This window comes from Rhinoraja longicauda, chromosome 4 (genome assembly GCF_053455715.1).
Source record: "Rhinoraja longicauda isolate Sanriku21f chromosome 4, sRhiLon1.1, whole genome shotgun sequence".
Taxonomy (NCBI): Eukaryota; Metazoa; Chordata; class Chondrichthyes; order Rajiformes; family Arhynchobatidae; genus Rhinoraja; species Rhinoraja longicauda.
Window position 1 is genome coordinate 88,172,576 of NC_135956.1, and position 25,285 is coordinate 88,197,860.

Here is a 25,285-nt window from a genome sequence, read left to right on the forward strand (position 1 = left end):
AAAGGGATGCGCTATTTAAAAACCATAAGCAGAGAGGTGAAGGGTAGTCAGAACCCGATGCATGGAGGAGCTAGGTGTGTGAAGTGAATGATTGTAGCTAAATAGAACTAGGAGAAGGAGGGGACACATGGGGGATTGGGGAGGGGTGGCTCGAAGAGTGTTGTGGGAAAGGAAAAAATGGAAAGACTAAAGATGTGTCATTAGTGGAAAGAGAGGGGGGGGAGGACACAGGAGTTAGGGGTTGCTTGAAATTGGAAAATGCTTTGTTCATCGCATTGGGTTGTAGACTATCCAGGCAGTATATGAGATGTTGATCTCCCAGTTTGCCATGGGCCTCAATCTGGCAGTGGAAAAAGCCAAGCACAAACAGGTTGGCGAGGTATTGGGAAGGGAAGTGGTCCAGATTACACCGTCTCTTGTCTCCTGAACTATTTGCCTCATTTACTCTGGATCAAGAATTTTTTACCCAATATTTCTTGATTACCTTGTATTAATGACCCTGGCTTTTAACCTTTTGTACAAAATATCTTCTCCATGTTCACCTCATCAAATGTCTCAATATTTTCGATGGATTTCCCTCACCTGTTTAGTCTTTCCTGATAAGAGATATAAGGGATATTGATTTCTGAAAGAAGTGATTGTAGTGTTTTGCTGGGGGGAAAAAACAGGGAAAAGTAACTAATTTAATTACACTTTTAAAAGGATAATGTAGGCATGATGGGTTGAATGGCATTGTTTACTATGATGGAAAGTCTTGTGATATAGTAGTGACAATACATCAAAAGCCATGGTGTAAAGTGGTTTAGGATATCCTGAAGTTAAGACGATTATGTGATATACCTCTTCCTCCCTAAATAAAATTTGGTCTGAACTGTTTGGGTTTATAGACAAAAAACAATAGGTGCAGGAGTAGGCCATTAGGCACTTCGAGCCAGCACCGCCATTCAATGTGATCATGGCTGATCATCCACAATCAGTTCCCGCCCTCTCTCCATACCCCCTGACTCCGCTATCATTGAGAGCTCTATCTAACTCTCTCTTGAAAGCATCCAAAAAATTGGCCTCCACTGCCTTCTGAAGCAGAGAATTCCACAGATTTTACAACTCTGAGTGAAAATGTTTTTCCTCATCTCCGTTCTAAATGGCCTACTCCTTATTCTTAAACTGTGGTCCCTCAAATGAACCTCAAATGAGCATCTCGGTCATATTTCTTCCCCCCCTACCCCCACCCTATTTACTATGTTATTTATTAATTATTTACTAACGTTAAGATTAAAAATAGCTATAAAAGAAGAATGTGTTGCATGGAATAAGTTGGTCTTGTCCAATTCATGTGCAAAAAATATGATGTCACACCAGGCATCTCATTAGATCGGAACCCTCGTTACAGGAGACAAGTCAACCAATTGCACTTGTCGACGTATTGACATAATTTGGCCCATTCTTGCAGCATTTTCACATAGCTCTGCTGATTGTTTTCTTTTAAAATTTGTGTTATTTTCCCTCGTAAATAATTACTATTGATTCGGTTCCACGACCATTTCATGGTACTCATTCTGGATCATAAGTTGCTGGGTCACAATAAAGTATAACAATCCTCACTTTTCCACTGGGCCTTCTGTATGTTAGTTTACATCTGTAGGAAAGAACTGCAGATGCTGGTTTAAATCGAAGGTAGACACAAAATGTGCTGGAGTAACTCGGCGGGACAGGCAGCATCCCTGGAGAGAAGGAACGGGTGACATTTCGGGTTGAGACCCTGCTTCAGACTCGTTAGTTTAAATCTTCTTCCTCTGGTCACTGACTTGCCTGTTAGTGGAAAGCATTTCTTTCCATCTTGTCTCTTCAAAATTTAATAATCCTGCGTAGTTTTTCTAATCTTATATCAAATTAGCCGCTGTTAATGTCAGGAAAATAAATATTTCAGTTTTTGCACTAATTTAACATTTTAGACTAGATTTTTCATTTGGCATTGTTTTGGCTGTTGAAAATCCTTGAAATAATGGGCCATTAGGTTAGGGATTCAGTCCTCAAGCCATCGCAACCCCTCAGATGATGACCTGAGGGGGTGGTGGGAATAGACAGCTCCCCTGGCCTTTTTTTTTGTTTCTAATCTTAGAGCTTGGCATTGTCAGTTGTTTGAAAAATAGAATATTCTCCTCTCTAGCACAGTCATCCATCACTCCGATCCAGAAAAATATTATACAAAGGAGCAATGTCATGATGTGATTAGTTGTTCTTTTTGGTGAGTAAATTCTTTTAGGTTTAGCTGATTTCTGAAAACTATGCAGGTAGTATGAGCCGCTTTTGTAGCCATGTTAGCAAAAATATTCCCTGTATGTAATCAAACGGGGCACATTCGGTGGCTCAAAAAATTATAAGTAGTTGGTCTGCCACTTTAATTTCCCGTAGGTGGAATCTTGGCAGACAATCAATAATTCATGGTTGTCCTGGGATAACAGTGGTTCCAAGGTAATTGTTTTTTGTGGGTTTTAAGAGAGTAAAACCTGGAAATTATCAGTTCATTTAGCTGTTGTTTTTAAAAAAAATATTTCATTTAAACACAGGAGGAAGAAAGTGAAGAGGAGCCGAAGCTTAAGTATGAAAGATTGGGCAATGGAGTGACGGAAATCCTGCAGAACGATGCAGCAAGTTGTATGATCGTGCACGATAAGGTACTCTCTTTGTAAAGTGTTGGGGTTTTTTTTTAGAAAGGTGTATAATCTTAAAAAGATTTTAATTTATCTAATAATGTCTTTGAGGAAACACAAACATGTTACGCAGATTACAGAGCTAATGAACGCCAATGGTGAATAATTTAAAATCATACGCATTGCTGGTCCACCTCATGATTCATATCAAGCAATGGTGATTATGCATTCCTAAAGTATTTTTCAAGATGAATGTTCAGTATCTATACAATTTTTTTTCCCCCCCTCTTTCAAGCAGCCACTTTCCTTTCTAAAACATCATATTTTCACAAGCATCAGTCTGTACTAGATGACTAATCGTCATGGCACCTGGTGCAGTCAAGCAGGCCTGTGCAGTGGAATAGTCATACCTAGTTATGTCTGCACACCTGATGTTTTATTAACCAGTATTGATTTTCTTTACCCGGGGGATTTTCTCCTTCCTGAAAAAATAGCAACCTTGCAGGGGTGAAAGACATTGCCAGGCTGAATTTGCAATGCACCTCGTCCCCCTTTCCTCCTCTTTAATGCAGGTTCATGTTATAAGTGCCTGAATTTAATTTCCAGTTTAGCAATTCCATCTTGATAAATCCTTTTTAAACCTCAAGTTAATGGAAGGTTATTTTTTTAGATGGTGCCGGTTGACTGACATGCTTGGTAGTGCCTGTAAATATGAGCATTTCATTAGAGTCTGCAATCAAGCATGCTCGGATGCTCAAAATGACTGTAATTTGAGTTGCCCAGAATTTGGTTAATGCATTGAACTCGTATGTATTGATTTCCTGTTTACTGTTCAATTTTTTAAGCTCAATGTTTAAAATTTTATTTCATACGCTTGTTAAAATTCTGAATGTGCTATGCATTTTATTTTCCCTTCAACATGTTCCCAGAGCTCGGCATTTTCAGCTGTTTTGAACGATTACATTTCACACCGCTATAACTCTGCTAAACAAAGCTGCAGACATTCTCTTATCCATGCTGGACATGTGTATCTTCCTCCAGTTTTAATGCTGCACTTTTAATTTGCTGCCGCGGTTCATCAACGAATGTGCACAAGCTGCAAAGAAACAATTTGGTGTCAGCAGATGAGGCTTCCTTGAGACTCATTCTGACAGGTAGCCAGAACGTGCACAATCAACATTGTTGGCCCAAAGCCTCATTTTGAGGAAAGATGCCATCGATTTGAGGTGAAACTGTTCCTTTTTCTTAACAAAACTTAACATGTGCTGGGTAATTGGGAAATAAACTTCTAATAACGATAAAGCAAAATTATGCCTAACATGCACGGTAGATGTAAACAGAATTTATGAGTACACTAGCTGCTGTCGACCCGTTGGGTCCAAACCTCTCCTGCATTGGTGTAGCTAGCACCCTCCTCTCCCCCACTCCCCACCCCCCCCTCCCCACACTCACCCACTCCATCCCCCCTCAACATCAACAGGCCCCAATTGCGCAGGCGCGGACCCATTGGGTTCTGCGCGCACGTGCGGATCCGGCGGCCATCTTACGTGAGTATTAGATCAACAGGCCCCAACTGCGCAGGCGCGGACCCGCTGGGTTCTGCGCAAGCGTGGATCCGGCGGCCATCTTATGTAAGTATTAGATCAACAGGTTCCACCTGCACATGCGCGGACCCATTGTGACGTTGAACACGGAGGTATTACTGCGCAGGCGCGGCTGACAGGTAGGGCAAGTGGAAAAGGGATCTATTAAAGTTTAAAAAGTGATTTTTAAAATTTAACAAGTGCATAACTTTTAAAATATAACAACTATTTGAAGCGCAGGCCAACGGTGAGGAATGGTTGCGCTATTGTGTACTGTTTTGGCTGTATTTCAGGTACGTACAAACAATCAAACGAACAAACACACAAGATGAGAGTTTTAGTAATATAATATAGATACTGGGGAACAGTATATTCAGTAGCAGTCTGCTGGTTTGGGAGGGATAGGAGGTAAAGTATTATCATTGAGTTTATTGCTATTTCTGCATTTCTTTAGTTCTAAAGGGTTGTGAAGTACTTTCAAATAAAAAATATATTTAAATTAAAAGAATGTCAAACATTGGCAAATATTCTGAAGATATGATTTTCTGTGCTGGGAACGTGGAACAATAAATATGTAACGTTCTCCCATTTCATCTTTCTGAGCTTCTGTGATATATCATGGATATATTGACAACAATGCACAAATTCAAATACTGACGTTGCTTTGATTAGGGTGAGTTAAATGAGTCAATGAGTTACGATGTGAAAGGATCTCTCTACACCTCATCTGCAAAGATAGATAGCTGAGGGTTGGGGACTTTGATATTACCCTTTTATTTCATGGAGGTTCTCGAAGGAGCAATAATTCTGCTGTGCCCTGAAGCTGCTGAAGCTTAGAATCTATGCCACTCCACTGTGGCGTGGAGTTGCTGTTATTTGTGAAAAAGAAAGTTTGACATCTGTATATTTCTCCTCTCAGCTGATTATACATAATATTGGCATGCAAGCCATCTATCTATATTCTAAAACTCTCATTTGTTTGTTCGTTTGTTCCTGAACTACAGCCAAAACGGTACACGATGGTGAGTAAGGTGGGCCTAAAATTGGTGCTAATGGAAGAAGTTTCATTGAAATCGGTGTTATATTTTTAAAGTTATTCACTTGGTCTAGTTGTATGTTAAAAATATGTTAATAGTTGATATGAAATGGCCAGAACCAATGTCGAGGTATCTGTCGATAGCAGCATTGGAGTTCACTGGGGATAGTAGATGGGAAGAGCAGAACACTGGAAGAACTCAAGTGTGCCAAACACTATCTGTGGAGGTAAAAGGTGTGTGAAGACATTTTTTGAGTTGAAACCCTCCATCAGGAGAAGGAAGAGGAAAGGTTGTCAGTATATAATGGTACGAGGTAGTGGTGGGGCAGATACCAGTAGGTGATAGGTGGAACTAGATTGGGGGAGGGGGGGGAGCTGTGATGATGGGAAGATGGATCCAGCTAAGGAAGTGGGTGGGCAGAGGGGATAGGAAGAGCGAACAAAGAAGAAACCTAGGTGGACAGGTGCTGTGTGTGTGTGTGTGTGTGTGTGTGTGTAGAAGAAGATTATTGGAGGCGTGGGTTACCCAAGTTGGAAAAAAACCCAATGTTCATAGCAAATTGCCAAAACAGAGTATGTAATGTTGCTCCTCCAATTTGTGTTTGGCCTGTTCATAGCAATGGGGAAGGCCAAGTTTAAACAGGTCAGCATGGGAGTGGGGAGAAAAGTTGAAATGACGTGTAATTGGAAGCTCGAGAAAGCTGTTGTGGACAGAGTGCAGATGTTCGACAAAACTGTTGCTTAGTTCTTGCCTGGTTTCCCTTGCAATCAACATCTTCTATGAACCAACTGACCCTCACAGCTACTTTGATTATACCTCCTCCCACCCTGCCTCCTGAAGGGAGCCAATCACTTTTCCCTCAATTTCTCACGGTCAGGGAGCACAGAACAGGCCCTTCAACCCTATTGATCCATACTGACCAAGATGCCCCATCTATGCTAGTTCAATTCCCTGCGTTTGGACCATATCCCTCTAAACATTTCCTATCCATGTACCCGTTCAAATGTTTTTTCAATGTGGTTATTGTACCTGCCTCAGCTGCTCCCTCTGGCTGCTTGTTCCTTATTTCCGTGCCTCGGGTTCCTATGAAATCCTTTCCCTTGCACCTTAAACATCTGAGCCTTCTAATTCTTGATCCCCTACCCAAGGCATTCACTCAATCTATTTCGCTCATCTTTTTACATGTCTTCAGTGCTCCAAGGAATACATACCTAGACTGCCCAACCTCTCCCTGTAGCTCAGTCCCTCAGGTCCTGGCCACATCCTCATAAATCTCTGCACTTTTTCCAGCTTAATGGCATCTTTCCCTTCCTGATACCTCCCTATATGGGAATCTTTCCCCTCAGTCATACAAAAACATAGAAAATAGGTGCAGGAGGAGGCCATTTGGTCCTTTGAGCCAGCACTGCCATTGATTGTGATCATGGCTGATCATCCACAATCAGTAACCTGTGCCTGCCTTCTCCCCATATCCCTTGATTCCACTAGCCACTAGAGCTCCATCTAACTCTCTTTTAAATTCATCTAGGGAATTGGCCTCCACTGCCTTCTGTGGCAGAGAATTCCACAACTCTCTGGGTGAAAAAGGTTTCTTCTCACCTCAGTGTTAAATGGCCTCTCCTTTATTCTTCGACTGTAGCCCCTGGTTCTGAAGTCCCCCAACATTGGGAACATTTTTCCTGCATCTAGCTTGTCCAGTCCTTTTATAATTTTATACGTCTCTATAAGATCCCCTCTCATCCTTCTAAACTCCAGTGAATACAAGCCCAGTCTTTCCAATCTTTCCTCATATGACAGTCCCTCCATCCCGGGGATTAACCTGGTGAACCTACGCTGCACTGCCTCAATAGCAAGGACGTCCTTCCTCAAATTAGGAGACCAAAACTGCACTCAATACTCCAGATGCGGTCTCACCAGCGCCCTATATAACTTCAGAAGGACCTCTTTGATCCTGTACTCAAATCCTCTCGTTAAGAAGTCCTGATGTCTTGCCTGGAACTGAAACGTTGACATGGACCTTTTGACTCCACAGGTGTACTTTGACCTGCTGAGTTCTTGCAGCAATCTGTTTCTTTTTGTTCCAGATTCCAGCATCTTGTCTTCAAGAGTCTCTTGTCTTCAAGAGTATTAAATCTCTTCATGGCTTCAATTGCCCCTGTAGTTTTCCCATGGCATACATTTGTCTGGATGGTTTTGTGTGGCGTTCCAGATTTATAAAGAGATGGGCACAAATGTTTACTTTTTCATATGAAGTGATTTGGAATAACAATTGTTGCCTGTAAGCTTTCTCAATGAAGCACAATAAATGGCTTCTGTTGATAATAATGGATGAAGATTGCGTGTATCTTCAATAAGTTTCACTCTGCTGTTTTTCTGTTCCAGTTTTTAGCACTGGGGACACACCATGGCAAAGTGTATTTGCTGGATATCCAGGGCGATGTGACGCAACACTTCGACATTGTAAGTGTGGTGTAGTAATATTACAAAAACTGCAAGTGACAGCTTTTTAAACTTTTCTACTGTCCATCTTTTAACCACCCCACTCTCCCACCCCCTCTTGTTTTTACTACCTCCTGCTCCATAAATTTATATAGTTCTTTTGTCCCTTTGGAAAGGATGAGCAAGCAACTTACTCTGAGCTCTCTTCCCATCCTGTTCCAGAACTGACTCCACAAAGCCTTTTGGGAAGGGTCTAAATCGACGGCTGTTTTTAATTATTTTTCTTTCCACCTTTGCTGCCCTTGTGATCCTTTAACTGTTCAGCAGAGATTTGGTATGGGAAAAGCAAAGGGATGAATCAATGCCTTATTCTGCCAAAAGTCTAACAATGCCTCGTTATTGGAGAGCCATTTGGAGAGAAATGTTATCTCTGGGCAAAAATATTTTGAATACAGTCCATTTGCACCTCCTTCTCTATTACACTCTTTTTTACATACATCTTTGGCCAAGTTTTAGATCACTGGTCATGATATGTGAATTGTTATTACTTTAAGTTTTCATTTAATTCTGCTCTTCTGATATATTTTGGGATCTCTTTCTTAGTTTAGTTTAGAGATACAGTGTGGAAAGAGGCCCTTCGGCCCACCGTGTCCGCACCGACCAGCGATCCCCACACATTAGCACTACCGACCCACACCAGGGACAGTTTTACATTTACACCAAGTCAATTAACCTATGTCTTTGGAGTGTGGGAGGAAACCGATCTCGGAGAAAACTCATGCAGATCACGGGGAGAACGTACAAACCCCGTACAGACAAGCACCCGTAGTCAGGATCGAACCCGGGTCTCTAGTGCTGTAAGGCAGTAGTTCTACCGCGACATCACTGTGCCGCCCCTTAATGCTGATGGCACTATGTGAATGCAAATTGGTGTTAGTTCCTTCCAATGTCTAAATTTGGCTTGTACAATAAATAAATGCAAAACACTTATGATGCTCAAAATCTGAAATTTATTTAAAAAATCAGGAAATAGTGAGTGTGTCAGAGAAAGTGTGTTTCAGATTGATGAGACATCAATGGCAACATTTCCCTCCATTTATTCTCTTTATTCTAAATGGATTAATCTTGAGTCCTAGCCGGAATGGAGATGACGAGGTAATTCTCTATCAGTTATGTGTGGAGATGTAATTGGGACTTGCATTTTTAGAGTAAAGAGAAATAATCCAGATTGGACTCTGGAGACCATTTATTGCCATTTCACTCATGGCTTTGGAGATTCTCAAGTTCCACTCTGCTCCCAATCATTAACTTCCCGACTAATGGAGATAGAGTTTCAACTGAATGTTAAGAATCTGTGTGCCATTTGCTCCACCTTTGTTATGTCTTTTTTTTCCTGAAAGCCTAAAAATATATTTTAAATATCTGCCAAATTTGTTTCCAGTAAAGCTATTTTCTGCATTTATTTCTGTTATGCTTGAGTTAATCAGAAGCATACATTCCACCAGCTCCTTTTAAAATAATAATTTTGCTTTGAGATGACAAAAATAATGGGATTCATTGTGATGTTGCATTATCATTCAATGTGTGTTGAGTCTGCTAATCCTTTTAGAAAACTAGTTTTGCATTATTAAGAATAAAAATCATGGCATTGTTTAGAGGGAGGTTAATGTTCAGTCCAGTGAGAGGAGAATGCAAAGGATTTCATTTTTAGCTTGATTAATTAAAACAGACTTGTGAATTAGAGGTTAGGTGTTCATTTTAACTGTGGTGTTAATTACTTTCCCTCAGAATGGTAATAATTTAGAAGACTTTATTTTAGTTTTAGAATATTGGCTGCCCTTTTTGTTGAAAAATAAAATGATTTAAAAAAGATAGCCATTGATTTTAAAATTCATTTTTTAAGTTAACTGTGTGCAACATCTTAGACCAAGCTTGAGTTCATTCAAATATTTCAGGTTTTGTTTGGTTTCGAGCCAGCATTGAATGGCGGTGCTGGCTCGAAGGGCTGAATGGCCTACTCCTGCACCTATTGTCTATTGTCTATAAAGCATCAGTGAGAAGCCAGTTTGCTTCTAAACAAACATCAGATTGCAGATTCGGATTCAGATGCGTGTATTGTCATAAACACCAGGGTGCAATGAAATTCTTTGTTCACACGAAGCTCAGAAAGTAAACAGTGTACATGCGGTCATGATAAATCACAATGACGAGTGCAAAACGGCAAAATGGTGCAAGAGTGTAGTGCGGTCTGAAATAATGCAGAAAAATGGACTGCCTCAAAGTGTCCCTCAAAGTCTTGGACATCAACCTCAGCACTTGGGAGTCTCTTGCTCTGGACGTCCAACCTGGCGTAGCAAGCTCACCACAGGAGCCCGTGCAGCAGAGAACAGACGCACTGCAGAGGCCCAGAGGAAACGCACCACGCGCAAGGCCCGGGCTACCTCCACTTCCACTGCAGCACCCATCCACTTGTGTCCTACGTGTGGGCGTGTCTTCCGGGCCCGGATTGGCCTCACCAGTCACTTCCGGACCCACAGTCACCAATCCTCCAACTGAAAGTGAAGTCATGGTCATCTTCGAACCCGAAGGACGAACAACAACAATGCAGAAAAATATTAGAGTAAAGGGATAATGAAATAAGGTAGCATTAAGAGCAAGTGTACATGGCTGCAACTGCACATGCACACTTGCAAAATGTGCAGGAAGGAACTGCAGATGCTGGTTTACTCCGAGGATAGACACAATGCTGGAGTAACTCAGCGGGGCAGGCAGCATCTCTGGAGAGAAGGAATGGGTGACGTCTCGGGTTGAGACCCTTCTTCAGACTTGCAAAATGTGATTGGTTCAGGAGTCTGATAGCCATGGGGAAGAAGCTGTTCTTAAGTCTGGACACCTGGACTTTCAAGCTCCTGTATCTTAACCTAGAATGCTGCCCCCCAACGCGCACACACACACACCTCACCTAAAACACACACACGCTCTGCACTGGCACCTTACATCAATATCAACCACTATGCACCTTGCACCTCAGCCCCTTGAGGAACGACATTTCGTTCAAAGGTATACTTATATGTTTGAACGACAAATAAATTATTGTTATTACTATTATTATTAGAAGTTAGAAGGGAGATAATGGAATGGCCATGCTGGTGGGCATCATTGACAATACTTTAAGCCTTCCTGGTGCAACACACTGTGAAGATTGACTGGATTGAAGGAAGTGATGAGTGTGTGATGGACTGGGCTGTGTTCACTACTCTCTGTAGGTTCAGGCGTTCAAGAGTAGAGCAGTTGCCAAATCAGGCTGAGATGCATCCTGTCAGAATATAGCCCATTAGTAGAATTTTGAAACAGTTCACATGGACATGCTGAATCTTCTCGGACACTAAAAAAGTAAATACGCTGATTTGTTTTCTTGATCACTGCTTCAATGTGAAAGAACAAAGTTAGGATGCTGGTGATATGGATGCCAAGAAACTTGAAGTTATCGACCATTTCTACAGGATCTCCATTGATAAGAACAGAGTTGTGTTCACCCCCTCGTTTCCTTTGGTCAACAATCAGATCTTTTGACTTTCTGACATTAAGGGCTAGTTCGTTGTTCTTGCATCATGTCTCCAGGTGCTTGATCTCTTTCCTGTACTTCATTTCATCATTGTTGAACCAACCAACATTAATTATTATTATTATTATTTTAAAAAAATCATTGAAAACATTAGCGACGCAGTGGCGCTGGTTTGCGACGGGCACGGTGACGGACGCCCCACACATCTCTGTCCTCCATGCAGCTGGCAAGCTCCTCTTTTGTCTCTACATATGCGTCTTCCATCAACGTCTTCAGCATGGTCTTGTTTGGTGGTCCCGGGTTCCCGGTGCAGCTCCAGGTGCTTCTGGGCGGCGGTGGCAATGACCAGCGAGCCTCATCCTTCTCCACCTGATCTTCTCGGTCAGAGATGGAATCTCCCCGTAGAGCCGGGCGTTGGTGATGTGGTCCCTCCAATCGGGTGTAGACACCATTGGGACAGTGCTCGAGTGAGAGTCCATGCCTCCCACCCGTACAATAATATTGTCTCTACAGTTGCATGGAAGGGGGATCTCAGTTTGAGATCCTTAGACATCCGAGACGTCCAGATTTTCCCCATGTTATTGAAGGCTTTCCATGCGAGCGCTTTCCGGACCTTGATGTCATTCTCCGAGCTCTGCATCCAAACTCTGCACCTTCGCTTCCAGGTACTTGAAGTCCTCCACTTTCTTGAGAGATGCACTGCGCCACTGGTCTTAAGAGGCTTATGGTCACCACCGTTGAACGCCATGTACTCCGTCTTCTTGGTATTGAGGTCCAACCAACAGCAGTAGTCGGCAGACTAAAGATTGAGCTGATGCTGTGTTTGACCATACAGTCATGGGTGTACAGGAAATGGAGCAAGGGACTGAACACACGACCCTGAGGGACCCCAGTGTTGAGGGTCAGGATGGAGGAAATGTTACGACCAATTCTAACTCACTAAATGTCTGCTGATTTATTTAGTTCTATGTGTGAATTTTCACATGTCTGCTAATTTATTTTGTTCTATGTGTGAATATATTCTTTGCAGCAGTTTTAAGGATATTTGGGAACCTGAAGGTGTTTGCAGTTTTGAGTTGAATCGGAAGCTTTGACCCCAGTTCTCACACTCGTCTTCCTGTCTCCGACTACATCCTATCTTTGTCCCGCCCCCTCCCCTGACATCAGTCTGAAGAAGGGTCTCGACCTGAAACGTCACCCATTCCTTCTCTCCTGAGATGCTGCCTGACCCGTTGAGTTACTCCAGCATTCTGTGAGACCTTCGATTTGTACCAGCATCTGAAGTTATTTTCCTACACAACATTTATATAATGCGTCTATTATTCTTCTCGCCAAAATGGACAATTTAGCGTTTTCCCACTTCTCAGTTGGTTTGCTCGATCTTTGCTCAGTCACATAATCTGTCCATATAGACGCACAAGAGACCGCAAAATGCTGGAATCTTGAGCAAAAAAAAAACTGCTGGAAGAAATCATAGAGTAAAGCCTTGCATGTGGAGGCGAGGGATTGCTAGTTGTATTGGGCTGAAACCCTGCATCAGTAATTGCTTGTACTGATTGAAGAAAGGAGAGCCAAATTTAAATCAAGATTTTAAATATTACAAAGAATAACTACAATATTGGCAAGCATCACCAGACAATCTTCATTGATGTCCTAGACAATAGACAATAGGTGCAGGAGTAGGCCATTCGGCCCTTCGAGCCAGCACCACCATTCAATGTGATCATGGCTGATCATTCTCGATCAGTACCTCGTTCCTGCCTTCTCCCCATACCCCCTGACTCCGCTATCCTTAAGAGCTCTATCTAGCTCTCTCTTGAATGCATTCAGAGAATTGACGCCCACTGCCTTCTGAGGCAGAGAATTCCACAGATTTACCACTCTCTGACTGAAAAAGGTTTTCCTCATCTCCGTTCTAAATGGCCTACCCCTTATTCTTAAATTGTGGCCCCTGGTTCTGGACTCCCCCAACATTGGGAACATGTTTCCTGCCTCTAACGTGTCCAACCCCTTAATAATCTTATATGTTTTGATAAGATCCCCTCTCATCCTTTTAAATTCCAGTGTAAAAGATACCAAGCTGATTATTTAAAATAGGTTTAAGTGGTATTTATAGCACATTTAAACAAATGTCAACAATATTAAAGGATGGTTTAATTTTGCACTGTGAGATTAATAAAACTCGTCGAAAATAATCAGAATAGCATGCTGCTTCATTCGCTTTAGTCACTCACTTTCCTCTTTGAGATATTAGTTTTTTTTCGCAGTCTACGCTTCCAAAGCAAATTTTCCATGGGGATGCAACATTTGCAAAATAATCAATTACCTATTTGTTAGCAAGGCAAGCTTTACAAATGACCCATTAGCTGATTGATCACTTTAGCTTCTGTTGGGTATGTGGGCCGTGGACGCTGGTGTGATGGATGCTGGGGGAGATGACATTACTAAAAAGGATATGATTTTAAAAGGTCCTCCTAATAGTTAGAAAATGGAAAAGCTGACAGAATCCACACATTAGGGTATTTTGACCATATTTTACGGTTTAGGGGTTTATCTGTCAAGTCTCTTATGAATTCTGCACTGGTTATTTTATTTATTTTTTTGCAACAAAGTTATTTGTCTTATCAACTTTAGTGATGACCAAGAATAACTTGTGCGCCTCCTACAGGAAGAAACGGGTATTATTCCCATGTGTTCGCTTCTGGTGAGGTGGTGGAATCACTTTATCGGATGGGTTAGCGGAAACAGATGTGACATCTACTGTGTGGGCTGCGCACTTGGCTTTGATAAGATTTCTAGCAGGTGCACCGTTGAGTTGCTTGCCAGTCTTTCACAGTGCAATGGGAAATAGGCTGCGTGACCCCAATATTTCATCCAAACTGCAAACCTGACTCTCGTGTCAAGAGCCTTCCTTCGCTACGAACGGAGTGACCCAGCAGGTTGAGCAAGGGAAACGAGCCAGACGTTTCGGACTGAAAGGAGCAGTGAGCGGGGAAAGGTTGAGCGGGAGCGGGGAATAGAAGTTTGGAGGCATTAAAACAAGCTTTGCGAGGACAGAATTGGGAAAAACTTCTGAGGGAGGAGGGAGCAAGTGTGGTCTGCACTTTTTAATGTTTCAAAGCTGCATTATTTAGTCAGGGTTTAATAGGAAGTAGATAACATAAATGCATGGACCTATAAGATACTTTCACAATGTTTTTAGTTTAATTTTTGGTCCAGATTTGATTGTGAGAGACAACAGGTGCAAAAGGCTCCACTTCAAGGTGCAACAGTGCCACCCTGTGACCAAAGGTTTGCAGTGCTTTCATGAGGAACTTAAACAGAGCAAACATCATGGAAATGGAATTAATATCAAACCTGATCTTCAAACTGCTTTAATGTGAAAGGAGTGGTGGAAATTCAGTGACATATTGCAAGTAGTTAGAAAGGGAATGTCTTGTCCAAATTTGAAATGCTATGTTTTCTATGATAAACGTACGAAAGTAATAACGTGGATTGTGTTTTTTAATTGTTTCCCCCGGTCCAGTTAATAGAAAGATGCAAAAATGAAACGGTCTTTTCTCCAACTGATGAATATTTTCTTGTCATGAATTGTTCAAAGCTTTTAAAAACAAGGCTGTGTAAGTTGGAAATCTAAAATAAACAGGAAAGGGTCTGCAGTTTGGGTAGCAGCTTTGGACAGAGAACCAAAACAAAACAGAGATTCACCAGAGTTCATCTGCCAATGTGCACTTTAACCACATGTGATTTTTTTTCGATTACAAATCTCAAATTGTGGAGTACAGAGGCAAATAAATAAATCATGGGTCTTTGTCCCAAACATTATGGAGGGTACTGTACCTGCAAGCAAATGTCTTGAATGAATGAATGAATGAATGAATGAATGAATGAATGAATGAATGAATAAATAAATAAGTTTATTGGCCAAGTATGCATATACAAGGAATGTGCCTTGGTGCTCCACTCACAAATGGCAACACAAAACATACAATAGACAATAAACAATAGGTGCAGGAGTAGGCCATTCGGCCCTTCGAGCCAGCACCACCATTCAATGTGATCATGGCTGATCATTCTCAATCAGTACCCCATTCCTGCCTTCTCCCCATACCCCTTGACTCTGCTATCCTTAAGAGCTCTATCTGGCTCTCTCTTGAATGCATTCAGAGAATTGGCCCCCCACTGCCTTCTGAGGCAGAGAATTCCACAGATTTACAACTCTGACTGAAAAAGTTTTTCCGCATCTCCGTTCTAAATGGCCTACCCCTTATTCTTAAACTGTGGCCCCTGGTCCTGGACTCCCCCAACATTGGGAACATGGTTCCTGCCTCTAACGTGTCCAACCCTTTAATAATCTTATATGTTTCGATAAGATCCCCTCTCATCCTTCGAAATTCCAGTGTATACAAGCCTAGTCGCTCCAGTCTTTCAACATATGACAGTCCCGCCATTCCGGGAATTAACCTAGTAAACCTGCGCTGCACGCCTTCAATAGCAAGAATATACTTCCTCAAATTTGGAGTCCAAAACTGCACACAGTACTCCTAGTGTGGTATCACTAGGGCCCTGTACAACTGCAGAAGGACCTCTTTGCTCCTATACTCAACTCCTCTTGTTATGAAGGCCAACATTCCATTGGCTTTCTTCACTGCCTGCTGTACCTGCATGCTTCCTTTCAGTGACTGATGCACTAGGACACCCAGATCTCGTTGTACGTCCTCTTTTCCTAACTTGACACCATTCAGATAATAATCTGCCTCCCTATTCTTACCACCAAAGTGGATAACCTCACACTTATCCACATTAAACTGCATCTGCCATGCATCCGCCCACTCACACAGACTTTCCAAGTCACCCTGCAACCTCATAGCATCTTCCTCACAGTTCACTCTGCCACCCAGCGTTGTGTCATCTGCAAATTTGCTAATGGTACTTTTAATCCCTTAATCCAAGTCATTAATGTATATTGTAAATAGCTGCGGTCCCAGCACCGAGCCTTGCGGTACCCCACTAGTCACTGCCTGCCATTCTGAAAGGGACCCATTTATCCCCACTCTTTGCTTTCTGTCAGCCAACCAATTTTCTATCCATGTCAGTACCCTACCCCCAATACCATCCAGTCAACAATGAAGAATAAATGAGGGTACAGAGCTGCAGTTTTGAACAGAATACAGCTTTTTTTTAAGTCATTTTTTTGACTGGATTGCCTTGTGCAAACTATTGGCTGGCATCATTTTAATCAGTTAATTGTAGTTTACTTTGTTTAATCACTTCCTCCTGAAATTTTTATTTGTAAATCATCATATGTGCATGAAATTAATATTCAAGCAATATTATATACAGTGTGTGGATACAGTATGTGGTGTGGTAGCATGATTCGCAGATACTGAAGAATCTGACAGGGACCGCAACAAGAAGGCTCCTGCTATGGCCCCCCTTTGCTACCTCAGCGTTTGAAATCACGCAGATGTTTCCTCTCTTCTGCCCATCCCCTGGACCGCAGTGCATCGTCCAGAAGGCTCAAATTCTGGGAAGAGAGACTAGAGGAATCTCCGGAAGACATTCGCATGGATGTCAATCCCTCTGGGAAATTCCCACCAGGATCCGACTAACCGTGGATAATCTGGCGCAGTCTCAACAGACTGCGGACAGGCGTGGGGAGGAGCAAATCGAACATGCTGAAGTGGGGATACACTGAAGATGCGGCAGACTGCGAGTGTGGACGGGGCCTCCAGACTATGGAGCATCTGTGACGTGCTGCATGACACGTGCACTGTAAAGGATCCTGCAGAAGCCAACGACGTGGCACTAATATTTGCTCGCTATTGGCAAACAGTTGTGTCATGACACGAATTAAAGAAATATATAAAGATTAGCTTTTAGTTGTGCATAATTGTTGTAATAATTCCCTGCAGTGGGAGTATGTTTGTAGCCTTGGCTTTCTACTGCCTTAATTGCCTTTAAATGCACTTTCTGTTAGTTTTTTTTAATGTTTATTTTTTTTATTCAATTAATTACAGTGCATATAATAACAACAGTAAACCCCATCCCTCCCCTTCCCTACATAATCATGAAAACAAACAAACAAAAACAAACAAATAAATAAATTTAAAAAAAATAAATTAAATAAAACATAACTACAATGTGACAAAAAAGACAAAAGCACAAAAACATGCGTCAAGGTAATTTTCACAAGTCAAATATTTCAGTATTTTCACTGCTGGATTCAAAGAAGGTACAAAAGCGTGTGGCATTGAGGGAATAGTTTTACTTGTCCTTAATATGCTGCAGCACTGGGTTCCATATGTTGAAGAACTTCTGAGGGTTGTTAATTGTGTCAGAATCTTAGACGCTCCTCTGTCAGATGCAGTTTTCACTTTGAATTCAAAAATCCCAAAGCTGTGGAAGTGCTGCTGTTGTGATGAGTCCCAAAAATATTTGTAAGGAACTGCAAGGAACCCCAAAAGCTGGAATCTTGAGCAAAAAGCACCAAGTGCTGGAGTGACTCAGGAAGTCTGGGGAGCATCTCTGGAGAACATGGATAGGTGATGTTTCGGGTTGGAGCCCTTCTTGAGACTGATTGCAGTTGGGGGAGAGTTTCGAAAGGAGTTTAGATCATGCGACAAGCCACAATTAGTTAACAGGATCATGGAGAAATACAGCACGAAAACTGGCACTGATTCTGTCCCAACCTTCAACCACCCACTTATACTAATCCCATTTTCCACCCATTTTATCAACTTTCTGATCAGCTCTTCCTAGTTTCTACCACTCACCCACACAGTCGTGTCAATTGACATTGGCCATTTCCGTGCCTTCGGGATGTGGTTGGAAATGGGAGCACCTGAAAGAAAGCCATGTGATCACGGGGAGTGTGCAAACTCCACAGAAATGGCACTTGGGTTGAATCTGGTCTCTGGAACTGTGTGGCAGTGGCTCGATGTCGTCGTCATGGCTATCCTTCGAGGTCGAGGATGATGGTCTACATTCCGTTGCAACGATTGAATCGAGTATTCCCCACTTCCGTGCCGGTTCTTGACTAGGAGCTCCCAGCCACCATGTAGCCCGCTCCTGTCGCCCTTCCCCGATCGCCGAAAGTCTTGAGTGAAGTTTTGTGCTGTTCACAGAACGAAGACGCCTGTGTGCGTGTGTTTGTTTAACGTGTACTTGATGTTGCACTCCAAGAAGCACACGGTCCTTCACAAATCAATCAACTCATTCGAATGGCAAGGAAACCAAGACGATTGGAGCTGATAGATCTGTTGCAGCCTTCATCCGCCTTCACAGCCGTTGAGTTCAAGATAACTTCGTCCACCTGGTCCGCCGTTGAGGCCTTGTACGTTGGATCTATGAGCTGCCCTGAACTACTACACTGACACGCCAGCGTGATGTTGTTGGAAAAGCAGGGGTGATCTCGTGACTGGCTCACTGTAATTCTTCTCAACCAATACGACTTTCAAAAATGATCATCTTGTTGTTTGTGAAGCCTGCTGTACACAGCGTATTACAACAGGGACCGAAATTCAAATGTATTTTTTACTCTGTATCCTAGAACCATTAAAAATAGAGAATACGTAGTACTTAGAGCAACCATTGTAAGTTCATAAGTGACAGGAGCAGAATTAGGCCATTCGGCCCATCAAGTCTACTCCGCCATTCAATCATGGCTGATCTTTCTTTCCCTCTTAACCCCATTTCCTGCCTTCACCCCTGACACCCGTACTAATCAAGAACCTATCTCTGCCTTAAAAATATCCATTGACGGTCTGTTGCACTGAATTCCTTTTAATTCTGAGGCTATGACCTCTGGTCTTAGACTCTCCTACTAGTGGAAACATCCTCTCCACATCAATTCAGTGCCGGCCTTTCACTACTCGGTAAGTTTCAATGAGGTCCCCTATGATCCTTCTGTGCTCCACTGGGTCGAGGCCCAGTGCCGTCAGACACTCATCATCTGTTAACCCACTCATTCCTGGCTGCAAGGTACGTAGCAGATAAGTGCTGCGGGAGGATTGTGTTAGGGTTGTGTGGGGTAGTAATGAAAAACTGATGGGTGATGGGAGGATGCTGTTCTTGAACCTGGAGATTATGGTTCTGCGTCCCATGTTCCTTCTTCCCGATGGCAGCAGTGAGACACCACCACCAAAATGTGTGGCATTTAAAAATGTACTGATCATGCCTTCTATATTCACATCCAAATCATTAATGCATATAAGGGGTAAAAATTAAGCACCAATCCTTGTGGTGCACTATCAGTCACAGATTTCTAATCACTAAAACAGCCTTCCACCATCACCCTCTCTGCCTCTTATCACAAAGCCAGTTTGGCATTCAATTTGCCAACTTGCCTTGAATCCCATGGATTCTAACCTTTTGGACCAGTTTTCCTTGTCAAATGCCGATTGTTCAACTGTACTACCCTCATGAATACATTTTGTTGTCCCTTCAAAAGTGCAATCAAATTAGTCGGCCAAGATCTTCCCAAAGTAAAATCATGTTATTTTTTTATTAATCCTGTCTTTTCAAGTGCACATTAAACCTTTCCCTCACATTTTTTTTATAACTTCCCAAGCACTGAGGTTAGATCTATAAATCTGGCGTAGCCCTGTTTCTCTTGACCTGTCGCCAATAATAATTATTTTTTTAAATCTCTGTCCCCACAATCCACAATCTCCTCCCCTTGCCTCCTCCCATAGCAACTTTGGATGCATCACATCAGGCCGTAGGGGTTTATCTATCTTAAGGATACTAAAAATATAACGCCTCTTTTAATGATGTCCTTCCAAAATTCTCCAACTACAATGTCCTTGTTCTTCCCTGTGTTCTAGGGCTCCAGGCACAGAATGATCCTTAATAAACCATTTTCTTTCCTTGGTTACCCTCTTGCTAACATAAAATGTTTTGGGATTTACCTTGAGCTTGTCTGCTATTGATATTGCGAGCCTTCCCACTGCCCTCCTACTTTATGTTTAATAATTTTTGTACACTTTGTGTACACCTAAAGGATCGCCTCCCCCCTCCGTTTTCAGTTTTTATACTTGCCGTGTGCTTTTTCTTCATTATCCAAGGCTCCTTGGACTTGCTGTCCTTACCTTTCACTCTTACTGGAATATGCTGGGCCTGAAACACTGTCCAGGCCTACAGCGCCGTCCGGGCTGACAGCGCCATCACGATTTCATTTCTCAATGACTCCCATGGATGTAGACTCACCTGACAGTAGCTGCATTCTGACACAATTTTTCTAGGTCTGGTGTATGATATTGACATTGGCCTTTTCCACTCAGTACCTTAATTTCTGGACCCTCATTATCCCTTTCCACAACTCAATTAAATTTACACAGTTATGGCCACTATCTCCAAAATCCTTTCCTGCTGGCACTTTCACCACTTGCCTGCCTACATTTTCTAAGATTAGGTACAGTTGGGGTTGCCAACTGTCCTGTATTAGCCGGGACAACCCGTATTTTGGGCTAAATTGGTTTGTCCCGTATGGGACTGCTCTTCCGTATTAGGCCCGGACGGCGCTGTAGGCCCGGACAGTGTAGGCCCGGATACTAGACTGGGAGCCACTGTAGTCTTGGACAGTGTAGGCCCGGCCGCCACCGAACTGAGGTTGCGTAGCAACCCGCTTCTCAGCCCGGGACGGCCGCCATTTGTGGAGCGGGAGCATGTGGCCGCTGGTTTGGTGAAGGGCGCGGGGCGGTGACGTCACCCTTTGTTCCTTTATTTGGGAGTGAGGAAGTTGGCAACCCTAGGTACAGTATGCCCTTGCTCAAATAGAGAATATTGGCACAAACAGTCTGAAAGGGGGTCATGATCTGAAATGTCACTTATCTATGTTCCCCAAGGATGCTGCCTGACTCACTGAGTTACTCCAACATTGTGGGTCTTTTTTTTATCGTTAGAACTAACAATTCCTGTCTGAAGTTCCTTGTTTCTACAGCCCTCTATTGTGCACTTGAAAAAACTCTACCGTCTCTAACTCTTTCACATTAAGATGATCCGTTAATAGAAACATAGAAAATAGGTGCAGGTGTAGGCCATTCGGCCCTTTGGGCAAGCACTGGCATTCAATATGATCATGGCTGATCATCCAAAATCAGTAACCCATTCCTGCTTTCTCCCTATATCCCTTGATTGTGTTAGCCCTAAGACCTACATCTAACTCACTTGGATACAACATAATATTGGGGAAACTGAATTATTGCCATGTTTTATATCTTATGGCTGACAGTGGAAAGCTCTCTACCTTACTCTCTATTTCTAATAGCCCATTTTTTAAAAGGATACCTGTGAGCTGAGAAAACTTGGGCATTTTTACCTCGATCCCTTAGCTGAGTGTGTGGAAGGTAATTGTGTGGTGTTGCTCCAAGTCAAATGTGTCACATTTTTATTCGTCTTGCACAAGAGCTTCATTGTTTCCTGACAGACACAAAATGCTGGAGTAACTCAGCGGGGCAGGCCAGATCTCTGGAGAGAAGGAATGGGTGACGTTTCAGGTTGAGACCCTTCTTCATTATTTCCTGATTTGATTTTCCTACTCTGCTTCTGATTTCAATATGATACGTTTCTTTCATCTACCGATTCTATCTTGATAGTATTTAATTACTAAGTAATGCAGGGTTTTCAACCTTCGTGCAACCACTTCAATGAGAATTTATGATTCAAGGACTTAGTGTGGCTGGAGTCATTGGCTTGATGAGTTGACTTCCATTCCTGACATCATGTGCCATTTGGGTTTACGTTTAGAGATACAGTGCTGAAACAGGCCCTTCGGCCCACCGGGTCCGCGCTGACCAGCGATTCTCGCACATTAACACTATCCTACACCCACTCGGGACAATTTTTACATTTACCAACCCAATTAACCTACATACCTGTACGTCTTTGGAGTGTGGGAGGAAACCGAAGATCTCAGAGAAAACCCACGCAGGTCACAGAGAGAACGTACAGACGGCGCCCGTAGTCAGGATCGAACCTGGGTCTCTGGCGCTGCATTCGCTGTAAGGCAGCAACTCTACCGCTGCGCCACCATGCCGCGAATTTTGAAAACAATTTGTCACCATCTGGGTTATTTCCTAATTTAATATAAATATCAAATCTGTTTTAAAGAGTGCCAGCATTCACTGAATATAGATAAGAACGCTTATCAAGTGAGATTAATCTAGAAAGTTTGGTTTTATCTCGTCTGATTTTTATTTTGAATAGCTTCAGATTATATTTCAATTACATCCATATACTAAAACTCACGTTTGTTTGTTTGTTTGTTCCTGAACTACAGCCAAAACGGTACACGATAGCGCGACAATTTTAGGCCCACCTTACTCACCGTCGTCCCTTTGGTGCTAATGGAAGAAGTTTTATTGAAATCGGTGTTATATTTTTTAAGTTATTCACATTTTAAAGTTTAAATCTATCTCCTAGGGAGGGGAGGAGGTAGGGAGGGAGGGGAGGGGGGGAAGATAAGGGGGGTTTGAGAGGGATGGAGTGGGGGGGAGGGGGAGGGAAGGGGAGGGGGAGGAGGTGGGGTGGAGGGAGGGGAGGGGAGGGGGAGGGGAAGGATGGGGGGGGGGGGGGAGGAGGAGACGGTGCTGCACCAATGCAGGAGAGGTTTGGGCCCAACGGGTCCACTTGGTCTAGTTTGTTTTAATTTCATTGACATATGAAAACATTCAATTGACCTATTTTCAGATTTCTTTCCTAGCTTTACAGTAAATGTGTCTGGAGGATTTCGCAATTAGACGAATGAGACTGTATCATGATCCACTGACCAGTGACATGTTCTGTTTTAATTACTGCATTTCAGAGCTCTGTGAAGGTGAATCAAATTAGCTTGGATGAAAGTGGAGAATATATTGGAATCTGCTCAGAAGATGGCAAGGTAGGATTTGTTATAGTCTGCACCTTTTACAGTGTCTCCCATGTTTCCTTATTGACTTTGCTGTGTTTCTCCCCCCCCCCCCCCCCGTTCTATGGTTACTTTTCTCAACATTACTCCATGAATCCAGGATCAGCAATGATTAAAGTAGAAATGTCTACATGGAGTCTCAGAGACGTAAAGAAAACAGACCCATTTGACAGTTTTTCGATCATAAGAATCTAAACCTTTTCTATCCATGTACCTGTCCAAGTGTCTTTTAAATGTCTTCAGACTGAAGAAGGGTCTCGACCCGAAACGTCACCCATTCCCTCTCTCCTAGATGCTGCCTGACCTGCTGCGTTACTCCAGCATTTTGTGAATAAATCGATCTGTACCAGCATCTGCAGTTATTTTCTTATATTCTCCTTCACAATCATATCATATCATATCATATATATACAGCCGGAAACAGGCCTTTTCGGCCCACCAAGTCCGTGCCGCCCAGTGATCCCCGTACATTAACACTATCCTACACCCACTAGGGACAATTTTTACATTTACCCAGCCAATTAACCTACATACCTGTACGTCTTTGGAGTGTGGGAGGAAACCGAAGATCTCGGAGAAAACCCACGCAGGTCCCGGGGAGAACGTACAAACTCCGTACAGTGCAGCACCCGTAGTCAGGATCGAAGCTGAGTCTCCGGCGCTGCATTCGCTGTAAAGCAGCAACTCTACCGCTGCGCTACCGTGCCGCCCTCTCCCCAATCCTCTCCAGTAACTTTCCTACGCAGATAGATGTTAGACTTCCACAATGCCCAGGTTTGTCTTTGCAGCCCTTCTTAAATAGAGGCGCGTATTAGCAACCGCCACTCTTCCGGCACCTCACCCTTGTCAAACGATGATTCATATATCTCAGTTAGGACTGCTGCAATTTCTTCTCTCTCTTCCCGGAGTGTCCTCGGATATATCTGATCAGGCCCAAGAGATTTAGCTACCTTCATGCGTATTACAGTCTAGCATCTCCTTGACTGTAATGCGGACTGTCCTCAAGACATCTCCATTAACTTTCTCAAGTTAACTAGCCATCATGTCCTTCAGCAGGATTAAAATAGATGAGAGATATTAATTTAGGTCCTTGCCCATCTCCTGTGGCTCCACACAAGGATAGCCACTTTTTAATTTCCCACGCAGGTATGCTAAGTCCAGTTCACCTTGAGAAATGAATTATTATTGATTATTTTAACGTTATTTTCGAGAATTATTTCAGGAAAATACAGTTGCTTTAATTCTCCATATTGTCAGGAACAAATAATGCCATTCTGACCTTTGGAATTTTGAGAACACAGAGGTATGGGATGCTTTGTCATCAGAAATTATGTTATTTGTTGTCAGGGTGCATGCAGCACTCTGAAACCATGTTTATTGCTTGTCCTGACTTGTCCTAAAGGTGTAAAATATGGTGTAAGGTTGGAATCAATCCTTAGCAAAATCATGTGGGGAGCAAAGTAGGTTTCCTCCCTGCAGTGATTTGTTGATAGTTCTATTCATTTTTTATTTTTTTTTACAATGCCCGGGACATTATCAGATTTATTGAATTCATTTTCTCAAGTTACCACAGCAGGATTTGAACTTACGATCTCTCAGTGTTAATTCAATTGCCATCACCAGTCGATTACTCTCGTTTTCTGTCTGCAGAATCCCCAGACCATTTAATATATACTAAGAAAATATGCAAGGTAAATTATAAAATTCTGTTCAGATACAGCTGGAACTCGGGGGATCACTGGGCGGCACGGACTTGGAGGGCCGAAAAGGCCTGTTTCCGGCTGTATATATATATGATATATGATAACTCCAATGTATTTTACTTGAAGCGCAGAAGAAAGCAATAGCTAAATATTCCAAATAGAAATGAAAATTTAATATCCAAATCAGCTGGCTTTATATCTATATATTGAGGACAATGTTTAACCATTTACTGATTGATATCAGCACTTCTTTAAAGAGTGCAAAGTCCATCCGGAGGATTCGGATAGATTTATCAGCATTTTGTCGTGTGAAAATATATCAAATTAGTGAACGGTGCAATGTGGATAATGTACAGTAAAAGCTTCAATATCTAGTAAACAGCAGATCGCACAATTGCT

At 42.6% G+C, this 25,285-nt stretch overlaps 1 protein-coding gene across 2 annotated transcripts in view; it reads left to right on the top strand.

Moving 5' to 3' along the window:
• The window catches only part of vps41 (VPS41 subunit of HOPS complex), a 160,189-nt gene that overhangs the window by 26,243 nt on the left and 108,661 nt on the right, over positions 1-25,285 (top strand). For both annotated transcript variants that reach the window (XM_078398325.1, XM_078398326.1), the window contains exons 3-5: positions 2,568-2,675; positions 7,654-7,731; positions 23,082-23,156. In XM_078398325.1, the coding sequence (XP_078254451.1) occupies positions 2,568-2,675; positions 7,654-7,731; positions 23,082-23,156 (261 nt within the window). The remainder of the gene's footprint in view (positions 1-2,567; positions 2,676-7,653; positions 7,732-23,081; positions 23,157-25,285) is intronic.